The sequence below is a fragment of the Asparagus officinalis genome, chromosome 1 (assembly GCF_001876935.1).
Source record: "Asparagus officinalis chromosome 1, Aspof.V1, whole genome shotgun sequence".
Lineage (NCBI taxonomy): Eukaryota > Viridiplantae > Streptophyta > Magnoliopsida > Asparagales > Asparagaceae > Asparagus > Asparagus officinalis.
The window spans coordinates 2,499,281-2,510,930 of record NC_033794.1 but is presented as its reverse complement, the minus strand read 5'-3'; the positions used below and the strand labels follow the sequence as shown (position 1 = coordinate 2,510,930).

General features: G+C 34.7%; 1 protein-coding gene across 3 annotated transcripts; it reads left to right on the top strand.

The window, feature by feature from the left end:
* On the top strand, positions 1,809–5,838 carry LOC109846089 (uncharacterized protein At5g50100, mitochondrial). 3 transcript variants are annotated; one of them, XM_020415316.1, is made up of 8 exons: positions 1,809–2,093; positions 2,174–2,310; positions 2,398–2,505; positions 2,598–2,654; positions 3,427–3,513; positions 3,746–3,806; positions 4,805–4,851; positions 5,501–5,838. In XM_020415316.1, exons 1-8 carry the CDS (start codon positions 1,970–1,972, stop codon positions 5,537–5,539), a joined length of 660 nt encoding a protein of 219 aa, XP_020270905.1. In that variant the 5' UTR covers positions 1,809–1,969; the 3' UTR covers positions 5,540–5,838. The 3 variants fall into 3 exon arrangements, with proteins under 3 accessions (XP_020270905.1, XP_020270909.1, XP_020270914.1); XM_020415320.1 differs by having other exon boundaries at positions 1,813–2,093; positions 3,448–3,513; XM_020415325.1 differs by having other exon boundaries at positions 1,984–2,093; positions 2,181–2,310.

The window sequence follows — 11,650 nt, the reverse complement described above, 5'->3', positions numbered from 1 at the left end:
CAAAAAAAAGAAACAAAAAACCAATAAGTTAACTGGAATACTATATAGTGTAGTATAAGGTGGACACTGTTGCTAGCCTCCTTTTCATTGGTAAATCAATGTAACACGTTGAGCATGGAGAACTTTGCTTACCAGCTACCGCTGCTTCATCAGTGTGCATGGAAGGAGGCCAGTTGCTGGCATCATCCTGTTACTGATCACGTTCTTAAAGACGTTACCTGGAAGACAAAAGTTCGCTGTTATTAATACATCTATATGTCAGCTTGTGAACATTACGATTTGAGGTGTCAAAAAATTTGAATTATTACTGTCCTTATCTTTTGAAGGAAAAAAGTGGACTTATTTGATGCATTCGTTGGATTAAGTGTGCTGAACATGCGAGGATCTTGGGAAATAAATAGGTTCTCTCTGTAGGAGAGAGGTGTACTATTTTATACAGTGACTTCATAGTTTATCTCGATGAGGGTATCACCTTAATTGTGTAGGTTTCTCATTGCATAACAGCATGATTTAGCTGATGGTGTTACTAACCGAAACAACCACATACCAATTTCATCAAGTTTACGTTGTTATTTGGTTGCTAATAGTAAGCAAAGTTTTGCCTCTAGATACGATATTTACTCCATTCAACGAATCATTTTAATTCCTTCTTAGTTATTCTTGCTTTTGTCACAGTATCATGATCCACAGGATTTAAGATTGCATTTGTGCTTGATTTAGGTCTTTCTCTTGTTGATATGAATTACTATGCTTAAGAAATCTTGTTAGTCTTGCGGCATTTTGTTTCAACTGCTTACTGTTTTATTGAACCGAACATCTTTCATCTGTAGGGATTTGTTTCTGCTGACATGGAAGACTGGAAACCAAGTGTTCTTCTGTGGTGGAAAACTTCCTGTTCTTGTTGACGGCTGTAAAAGAAACGTTGTTCCCAGTGGAAGCTTGAAAATCAAGAAGCTTGAATACTGATCAAGGGGAGAAGAGATATTCAGATTTGGGCTTGTTTTGGAGAAGTCAGCTTACTTAACATGAAACTGCTTCCCTGCATCTAATTTGTAAATGCCCTGTTGCTGGAAGCTATGGCCGAATCTTTTGCCTCCCCCATCCGTGCTTCTACATTTTAGACGGTTTCGTGTTTTGGTGAAGGTGTTTTACGATCATTTGTTTGTAAATAAAAATCGAAATAGCTCGAAAGGAATTTTCCCTTGGTTCGTGACGCGGCGATCCCATAGTTACCTGTTCGCAAGCCTGCTGATCAATTTTACTAGATATATATTTGCTCTCATCATTTTTTGTTCTGTTGACGAGGGCATCTCGGTTAGAGGAGCTGCAAATAGAGTGACAATCTGAGTTTGAATTATAGAGTGACAATCTGAGTTTGAATTATAGAGGAGCTACAAATAGAGTGACAATCCTAATATATACTATATATATATCAAGAAAAGCCCTCATTTGATCTTTGGGAGCCACAATTTGAGAATTCTAAAATGCTTTTATACTTAGAAAAAACTAATGTGAATGCCTTTACACTTAAAAAAATTATATAAAGAAATGCCTCCCATTTCCTGCAAAAAAAAAAAAATCATCAAAATTGCTCGCAAACCTTGAAAACCAAAAATAAATAAATAAATAAATTGTAAAGGCACTTGGACGGCTCATTTTCTTATCAGCCTGACTGCTAACACTTATTCAAAAACTTTATGTGCACTAAAAATATTATTAATTTTTTAAAGCCAACCACAGTTTGATATCAAAATAATCAAAAGTCGTCCTAATGCTTTTCTAAGCTCACCGATCGCGCCACACGGCCGGGTTCAGGGCCGGTAATCCTCGAGCGGACATTGCGTGGACACGAAAACGTCGAAACCGTCGCTCTCCTTTTTTCTCTCAAAAACAAATTAGTTCCCAAAAATAAAATAAAATAAAGAAATAAATAAAAAAAAGGAAAATCAAGGAGATCGAGGCTCGAAAAATGGCGTTACGCGCCGCTGCTAACCGCCTTCCTCTTTATCGCCCGCTCTGCTCTCCTCCTCCTCCTCCATCGCCAATCCGTTCACCTCTCAGAGTCACGTGCTCTCCTCGCAATCCCTCACCTGGTAGAATCCGACTCCCAAAATGTCACTCAAAAACCCTAAAATTGCGACTTATTACCATCGTAATCCGTATCTTATCGTAGTTTTCAGGTGTCAAGTTGCTACAGACTCCAACCCTAAGATCGAATCAGTCGCTCAATCGAAGGGCAACGACAGATCATCAAACGGTTGGAGGATCAAGATGCTCTACGATGGCGATTGCCCGCTCTGCATGCGCGAGGTGAAATCAAGCTCGTTTTTTTTATTTGTTAGGTTCAACTGGGGCTTAACGTTGCGTGCTCCGTATTTTTATTTATTTATTTTTTAGGTGAATATGTTGAAAGAGAGGAATGAGAGCTATAAAGCTATAAAATTTGTGGATATCAGTTCGGATGAGTACACTCCTGAGGAGAATCAAGGATTGGATTATGAAACCGTATGTGTTTTCTGTCCTCGTGATGTTCTTTTTTTTTGTGTGTGAAATATTATGAATGTTTTGATGGTGATTTTTGTTGCGTCTTGTTGTAGGTGATGGGGAAGATCCATGCGATTGAGTCGGATGGGACGGTGGTCACAGATGTCGAAGTATGACATTTCCCTTTTGTTGGTGTACTTTTTGGTAGTATGCATTCTAGTCTTATTTGTCTAGAGCGTACGATTATTTTTCATTTGTATGTTAGAAACTTAGAATGAAAATCGAGGAATAAAATTCGAGAATCTTTACCGATTAAAAGACATATAGGTTTAAGCTATTTTATCTGTCGGAATGATTATGTCTTTTTATTGATTAATCTTAACATACTGTGCGTCATCCATCTAGAAATGGCGAGTTTGGTGAAGCATTGCTTTAAAAGTATATCAGAGGGCCGCAGGAGAGAAAGATTTGGGTGACTGTATTATTAGAGTAAAAATAATTTTGGGATTAGGAGATGTTGAGAATTGAGAGTTGGGAGTGATAATCTATGCTTGTAAGTAGTTAATTGATTGCTGTTGGAAGGAAAATCACCTTCGAATTAAAATATTTTAGTTGGATTAGCATCTGGTCATAAATTTTGGTCAACCTTTTTGATCGACAGCTACTTTATTGAACACAGCCGAACTCATTTTGTTGGAAGTATTCCTAACAAAGAAAGTACTATTGCTGCTGATGACACTTATATACTGTGCTCCTATGGTTTCTCAAAGTGACATCTATTTTTGGATAAATAGTTGGATGCAAGAACTTAGTTCATCCCCTGTATGAACACCGGACAAGCGTTACATGTGACAAAACAGTGGGTGCTAATTGAGATACATGTTTACATGCTGAATAAACTTTATCTCCAACTCTAAAGCTGATGTAGAAATGTGATTCCAGCTGATTAGAGATCACTTGCAGGCATTTAGAAGATTATATGAGGAAGTTGGCCTGGGATGGATTTATGCCATTACCAAATATGAGCCTGTAAGTTTTCTTCTTGTAGACTGTCAATTAATTTGTTATAATTGTAGGGCAGCTATTCACTTATTGAAACATGAATAATAGTTTTCCTTATTCGGGCTACCATCAGGCAATGCTTGTTTTTGATGTCTAGCATTGTAAATATTCGAGCTGTGCTATTGTTTACATTGAAATGATTCAGTTATTTAGTCATAAAACTATTGGTGATAACCAACACATACCTTGTATTTTGCAGATTGCAACAGTAGCGAATTCAGTATACAGTGTTTGGGCAAAATATCGCTTGCAAATTACAGGTAAAATCACACTCCAAAATTCTGTTATCCAATTTGTACAAAGTTATTCATAATATCACTTTAATTTCGAGTGTTTTATTCCACCGAGTTTGTAGGCAAACTCTTTGTGATGAATTGATTACGAAGGGTCTCTATTTGTAGTTGATATTAGTAAGAATCTCACTGGCCTGCTGTTCATATTGATTGTGGACGTTTCGCCTTGGAACATCTCTCACTCCATGTTTTATGCCAAACACATTATCTATTATGGCAAATGGGAATAGCATAGATCACGAAACATTAGTAAACTATAGCAATGTTTAAGTATCCAGGTCTTTCTATAGCAATGTATAAGCATCCAGGTCTTTGGCTACTTTACCAGACCATGTCCATTCAACTCTTTGTAACCCTCCAATATTCAGGTCTGTGGCTCTTTTATTTCCTTCCAACCAATTAAGATACAGGAAAGTGATAAAAAGGAAATATGAGCAACATTATTAGAGATTGCACTATGTTTCATGGCCTAGGTTCAGATCATGCTTTGACATCTAAATTACTGGCTATTGAAAGGTATGTCCTATATACATCTGATTTTTAGGAAATGGATCTAGAATATTACATATATTAGAAATAGAGCTAATTATTAGACAAGATAGCAATTAGAAACTGTACTGAACTCGTTTGGATTTGAAAGCCATGGACTGAACTCAAGTTATGGAAGTTACGTTTTAAAAGAAGTTATAAATGTGAGAACCAATATTAAATACAGTTAAAAGTAGAGACAGTGGCAGTAAAGAGGAAGAAGCAAATAGTTTTTTGAATCCAACTTTATGAGGAGCACAATTAAACAATTTGATGAAGGTGGATAACAGTAATGATGACTTTCATGAGCTGGAATCAAATTATTGTCCTGTAAACTGCTAGCTATGATTATGAATATAATTTACTAAGATTCTAATTCATAAATTGTGGGATGTTTTATTAACTTTTCCTTAATGTTTTTTTTTTTAAAATTTTAGGTCGGCCTCCCCTCGATAACATTCTGGAAGCAAGAAAGAAAAAGATGGTGAGTATTGTATACAATTCAACGAAGATATATCATTTTGTATGTCTGTTTTATTTGGCAGAAAGGGAAAGCATTGGCATTATGCTTGCTCAATTTAAAAAAATATACTTTTGTATTTGTCTTTCATTACGAAGTGATTCAAAGAGGAAAAAGACGATAGGAAAGAAACAGGAATCGGAAGGATGGTTGAAAGGTGATGCTGAAAATGAGGAGAAAGTAAAACAGTTTCTTTTGATTCTTTTTGCCCCTTCATTTGATCACCTAAACTATCAATATCAATGGGACTGGAAACAAAGAAGCTAGTGCCATGACTTAAAAACTTTTGAATCTTTATCTCTAGCTATTTAGTGTAACTGCTATAATCGACAAAATCAACCAAGGATCATTATGTGATTCTCGTCTCACATTCACATGTTTGAAATTTGCCTCTTTCCTAATAGCGAGTAATTTGTTTTAACTCCAGAAGTTGTATGATTCGGAAAGTGTTAAGTAATGACCATTATGTGATTCTCATCTCACATTTACATGTTCGACGGTTGTTTCTTTCCTAGTACTGATTAGTATGTTTAACTTTATAAAGTGTATGATTTGGGAAGTGTTTAATCTCTTCGGATGCTTACGTGTTCTGTTCCTTTCTGCTGATGATCAGGGTCAAGAATGCAGTAACGATAAGGTCTGTAAGATGTGAGCTTCAACCCTCCACACAGTCTCTTGGTTTGCTTCGGAGTTCATGCTTCCATTTGATCTGAAAAAGATTAACGGATACATGCTATGATTATTAAATCCGTGGGGATTGTTCTGTTGCCCTTTTATCAATATTTATACTTGTTTATGTATCTGTACTTCGTAGATAGTTGCCACCAGAAAAGAATGTAATACAGAAGAAAAAGATTGCCAGATGTTTATAATTGTCATATTTTTCTTTATTACACCTGATGAATGTTTTGCTCGAAAAACTATGAAAACAAGGTAACAAAACTTCTGCAATCTTCTTGCTGCTTGTGTCACTTGGTCTCAAGGCTAACACCTTGTATCCTTAACTAGTTTCTTATTGCAGAGATGTAGGAAAAATAAAAGAAAAATGGGTCAGCGGACAAACTAGTGTTCTCTGAGCACTGTTCATGGCGCCAATGTTGTGCTCCACAAACTTGAGAGATTATCTTTTCATATTTATCATTTTGATAGCTAATACACTAGAAACTATCCATCTTGAATCAGTATAAATAGAGAGATTTAGTTTACTGGTGTAGAAATTTATTCTATTGATAGAAGTAACAAGGATCACTTGAGAAAGTATCCAGCGCATTAGATCCAGGGATTCTCTCTTTGGACCGCCACTACACAACAAGCTCCGTACATTTAAAAATTTTCTGAACCGCAACTAGTGAAATATTATATGATTAATCTATTTGCAAAAGTGATGCAACAGAGGGATACCATGATTCTCATATCATTACTAATTTAAGCAACATATGTGTGTTTTGTTGCTACCTTACGCAGACGGATCAAAATCATGACTAGTCAAACACGTGCACAAGCTCCTCCCTACTGAGATCTGGTCCGCTCACTAAGACGGGCGACAGCTTGTTTGGATGGAGGTAAATGAATGAAAGTTAAAAGTGAAATTTCAATTTCATGTTGGTTGGGAGTTTTTTTTAGGGGTTAGAGGATGGAATGGAAGGTTAAATTTCCTTTCATTTTCCTCCCCTCCAATTAGAGATAGAGAATGGAATGAAAACCAATATAAAATTTTACAATGTGATAAGACATTTATATCCTTATGACATTAAAATCAATGACTAAGACATATTCTCATTCAATATGTAAGGATATTTATGTAACTTTATACATATTCACTTCACTTCGCTCCTCTTTATTAGAAACAAATTTACTTCCGTTCCCCATACTAAATCTTCAAATAGCATTTTATCTCTTTCTTCTTCCATATATTTCCTTTCCATTATTTAAATTATTCAGAACAATAAATAAGTGCCCCTTAAACCCTTATTCCCAATAAAACCGCCTTTCTAAAGCTACCGTCAGTTTTACCCTCTCTCTCTTCCACTCTTCTCCCCAAAAATCTCTCTCGAAACCCTAACTCAAAAGCTTATGGCTGATCGATCGAGCTTGGAGTCGGGAAGGTTTGAAGGTAAGCTAGAGATCAATTCTCCCTAGTCTTCGTTCTTTTACGAGTTTCGTAGTTTTCGATCTCTGATCGGTGGCTGAAAAATTCATGAGGCATTATTTCTCTCTTTAATTTTAAATCAAAATTTAAAATAATTAATTATATATAAATGAATACTAAGAAACTAGTAAGAGATCAAGCACATTAATCCTATATTATTCACTCCATTGTCACTTATGTACTTTAGTTATATTTCTTAGCATTTATATAACCCGAGCCGGTCAAAACTGGCTCGTTGATATACTATAGTTTGCAAACATTGAATTTTTTATTCGAAAGTTTCCAGATAATATATATACGCTAATCTTATAACTTTAGATCTATTAAGTTCCTTTTTTTTTTTTTTTGAGAAAAAGGATGGATTACCAACATAGTAATCCAGCCAGCTAAATTAAACAAAATTGGTTGTTACAAAAAAAAAAGTATTCATCCCCAACCAAGAATGAATACCCTGGATTGTCAAAGTTTTACAGTCAGATTCACCTAAATTCTTCACCCCCTAGCAATTGATAACAAAATATCAAAAACTGTATCAAAAGATCAACACATATACATTTTTTCATATGTAGACCACAAAAGCAGACTTCTTTCTTGGGCTTAGTCTTCATTCCAGCAGATCAATCACCCCCCCAGCTGTGGAAATTGAAATTCCAGCAACAGAAGCAGCTTTTTTCCTCCTCCTCTCTTGTAGCCTAGCTGCACGATCATATACCTGAGAACCTATCCAAAATTTTGCAAAAGTCAAAATTTTGTTCAAAAGTTCTAATGATCTCCTTTTCTTATTTGAAAAAATTCTATCATTTCTTTCCTGCCAAATACACCATATCAGAGAACAAAGAATCACATCTCTCTCTATGTTCTCACTATCATACTTCTCATCACTCCATTTCTTCCAAATATCTTTTAAAGAAGATAAATTGAAATCTTTCTTGATATTCAATTTAAACTGGACAGATCTCCAAATTGAGTATACAAACTCACAATTAACAAAAAGATGAAGATGATTTTCCTCCTCCTTGGAACAAAAACAACACAGCACATCCATGTGAATACCTTTCTTTACTAAATTCTTTTTCGTATTTAAACTACTTCTCAAAGCCAACCAGACCAGAAATTTCACTTTTAGAGGAACAGAAAGCTTCCAAAGATTTAAGCAGTCATACCTTGAGCCTCCATCAATAAGAAAATGATAATATGTTTTAACAGTAAACTTGTCTTTTGCTTCCCAAATCCACTTTCTCTTATCCTCCCTGTGAACAAAATTAATAAGCATAATACTGTTCAACATATCATAATATTGAAAGACCAGATTTCCTGTCAGCTGTTTTTGAAATTTAATATCCCAAATCCAATCATTATTTAATTTTTTCCTCAAACTGGTAATAGTAGCATAAGGGAATGATGCAATGTTATAAAGAGAAGGAAACATAGAAGCCAGAGTATTTGCACCTGTCCATTTATCAAGCCAATAAAGAGTATTATGTCCATTCCCCACATCTATACTAGTACTGCATAAAAAGCTATCAACATTAATAAAAATAACCCTCCAGAAATGAGATAGGGATTTTTTGTCAGAACAAAAATAATCTGACCAGTTCTTATTCTCAAAATACTTATAGAAACTTATTTTTTTCCAGAGATCTATCTTATCATCAAACCATTTCCAAATCCATTTTCCCAACAAAGCTTTATTCATAGTTCTCAAATTTATAATACCCAAGCCACCTAGCTTTTTGGGTCTGCAAATCTCTTCCCATTTAACCAAATTAGATGAATTTTTGTGTTCCAAAGACCCAGTCCATAAAAATCTTCGCCTCATCATATCTATTTTATCAATAAGCCACCCTGGAAATAAGAAAAAAGACATCCAAAAAATTGGCATAGAGGAAAGAACTGCATTAACAAGCACTAATCTTCCTCCCCTTGATAAAGACTTTCCTTTCCATAAGGACAATCTTCTTTCAAACTTATCAATAATAGGAGACCAATCCTCTTTTTTTAATTTTCCAGGTCTCAAAGGAACCCCAAGATAAGTGATAGGAAAACTACCACTTTTACAATTTAACATGCCAGCCAGATTATGTTGCAAGATCTCATTATCTTCAAGAGCAATGAGCAAACTCTTGTTAAAGTTTATTTTTAATCCAGATACTTTAGTTTTCTGTAAAAACAAAAGAGAGCAGCTGACAGTTTTGAAACTGATCTTATACTGTTTTGAATTAGCATCTGGATTAAAAATAAACTTTAACAAGAGTTTGCTCATTGCTCTTGAAGATAATGAGATCTTGCAACATAATCTGGCTGGCATGTTAAATTGTAAAAGTGGTAGTTTTCCTATCACTTATCTTGGGGTTCCTTTGAGACCTGGAAAATTAAAAAAAGAGGATTGGTCTCCTATTATTGATAAGTTTGAAAGAAGATTGTCCTTATGGAAAGGAAAGTCTTTATCAAGGGGAGGAAGATTAGTGCTTGTTAATGCAGTTCTTTCCTCTATGCCAATTTTTTGGATGTCTTTTTTCTTATTTCCAGGGTGGCTTATTGATAAAATAGATATGATGAGGCGAAGATTTTTATGGACTGGGTCTTTGGAACACAAAAATTCATCTAATTTGGTTAAATGGGAAGAGATTTGCAGACCCAAAAAGCTAGGTGGCTTGGGTATTATAAATTTGAGAACTATGAATAAAGCTTTGTTGGGAAAATGGATTTGGAAATGGTTTGATGATAAGATAGATCTCTGGAAAAAAATAAGTTTCTATAAGTATTTTGAGAATAAGAACTGGTCAGATTATTTTTGTTCTGACAAAAGATCCCTATCTCATTTCTGGAGGAATATTTTTATTAATGTTGATAGCTTTTTATGCAGTACTAGTATAGATGTGGGGAATGGACATAATACTCTTTATTGGCTTGATAAATGGACAGGTGCAAATACTCTGGCTTCTATGTTTCCTTCTCTTTATAACATTGCATCATTCCCTTATGCTACTATTACCAGTTTGAGGAAAAAATTAAATAATGATTGGATTTGGGATATTAAATTTCAAAAACAGCTGACAGGAAATCTGGTCTTTCAATATTATGATATGTTGAACAGTATTATGCTTATTAATTTTGTTCACAGGGAGGATAAGAGAAAGTGGATTTGGGAAGCAAAAGACAAGTTTACTGTTAAAACATATTATCATTTTCTTATTGATGGAGGCTCAAGGTATGACTGCTTAAATCTTTGGAAGCTTTCTGTTCCTCTAAAAGTGAAATTTCTGGTCTGGTTGGCTTTGAGAAGTAGTTTAAATACGAAAAAGAATTTAGTAAAGAAAGGTATTCACATGGATGTGCTGTGTTGTTTTTGTTCCAAGGAGGAGGAAAATCACCTTCATCTTTTTGTTAATTGTGAGTTTGTATACTCTATTTGGAGATCTGTCCAGTTTAAATTGAATATCAAGAAAGATTTCAAGTTATCTTCCTTAAAAGATATTTGGAAGAACTGGAGTGATGAGAAGTATGATAGTGGGAACATAGAGAGAGATGTGATTCTTTGTTCTCTGATATGGTGTATTTGGCAGGAAAGAAATGATAGAATTTTTTCAAATAAGAAAAGGAGATCATTAGAACTTTTGAACAAAATTTTGACTTTTGCAAAATTTTGGATAGGTTCTCAGATAACTGATCGTGCAGCTAGACTACAAGAGAGGAGGAGGAAAAAAGCTGCTTCTGTTGCTGGAATTTCAATTTCCACAGCTGGGGGGGTGATTGATCTGCTGGAATGAAGACTAAGCCCAAGAAAGAAGTCTGCTTTTGTGGTCTACATATGAAAAAATGTATATGTGTTGATCTTTTGATACAGTTTTTGATATTTTGTTATCAATTGCTAGGGGGTGAAGAATTTAGGTGAATCTGACTGTAAAACTTTGACAATCCAGGGTATTCATTCTTGGTTGGGGATGAATACTTTTTTTGTAACAACCAATTTTGTTTAATTTAGCTGGCTGGATTACTATGTTGGTAATCCATCCTTTTTCTCAAAAAAAAAAAAAGAAATTTTCAAAAATATGTTGTATAGAGCAAATATCACTTAAACCATATTTTCTAATCTTAATAACTATAAGTCATCCTAAACATGTTACATTTTTCTATTAATCTATGATTGATTCTAGACTGGAGATCGAATTACTAATTAACTACTGTTTATGAGTATTTCCTATCTATTCCTACTATACTATGATGACCAAGTAATTCCAGAATCCTAGTGTTTATTCTCTCTCTCTCTCTCTCTCTTTTGCTGGGATTTGTTCAATTTTGAATACTAATTCATACTCGTTAGTCTAAAAAGATTTAAAATTTAGTTGAAAATTGAAATTTAGCAGTAAATTCAATAATCAATTTTCTGTTAGATTAGTATAATCATTAAATTTTCACCCGACCCAGTTCCGAACTGCAATGCGCTTGTAAAGAAATTAACCTTTGCTACTTGAGGGCATCAGCATCAGAGGGCTAAAAAATTACTTGCTTTTCGCGAGTAGTACGAGTACACTGAGCAAAGTAGAGAGAGAGAGAGAGAGAGAAAAGAGGGAAAAGGGAAAAGAGCGACCATGGTCCTAGGGTTACAGCACT

What these genes read in the sequence shown, in the direction of transcription:
- LOC109846089 (XM_020415316.1), top strand. Translation starts at nt 1,970, where the DNA reads ATGGCGTTACGCGCCGCTGCTAACCGCCTTCCTCTTTATCGCCCGCTC. An exon ending in TCCTCGCAATCCCTCACCTG is followed by an intron (nt 2,094 to 2,173) that starts GTAGAATCCGAC and finishes ATCTTATCGTAG; the next exon opens with TTTTCAGGTGTCAAGTTGCT. An exon ending in CGGTGGTCACAGATGTCGAA is followed by an intron (nt 2,655 to 3,426) that starts GTATGACATTTC and finishes ATGTGATTCCAG; the next exon opens with CTGATTAGAGATCACTTGCA.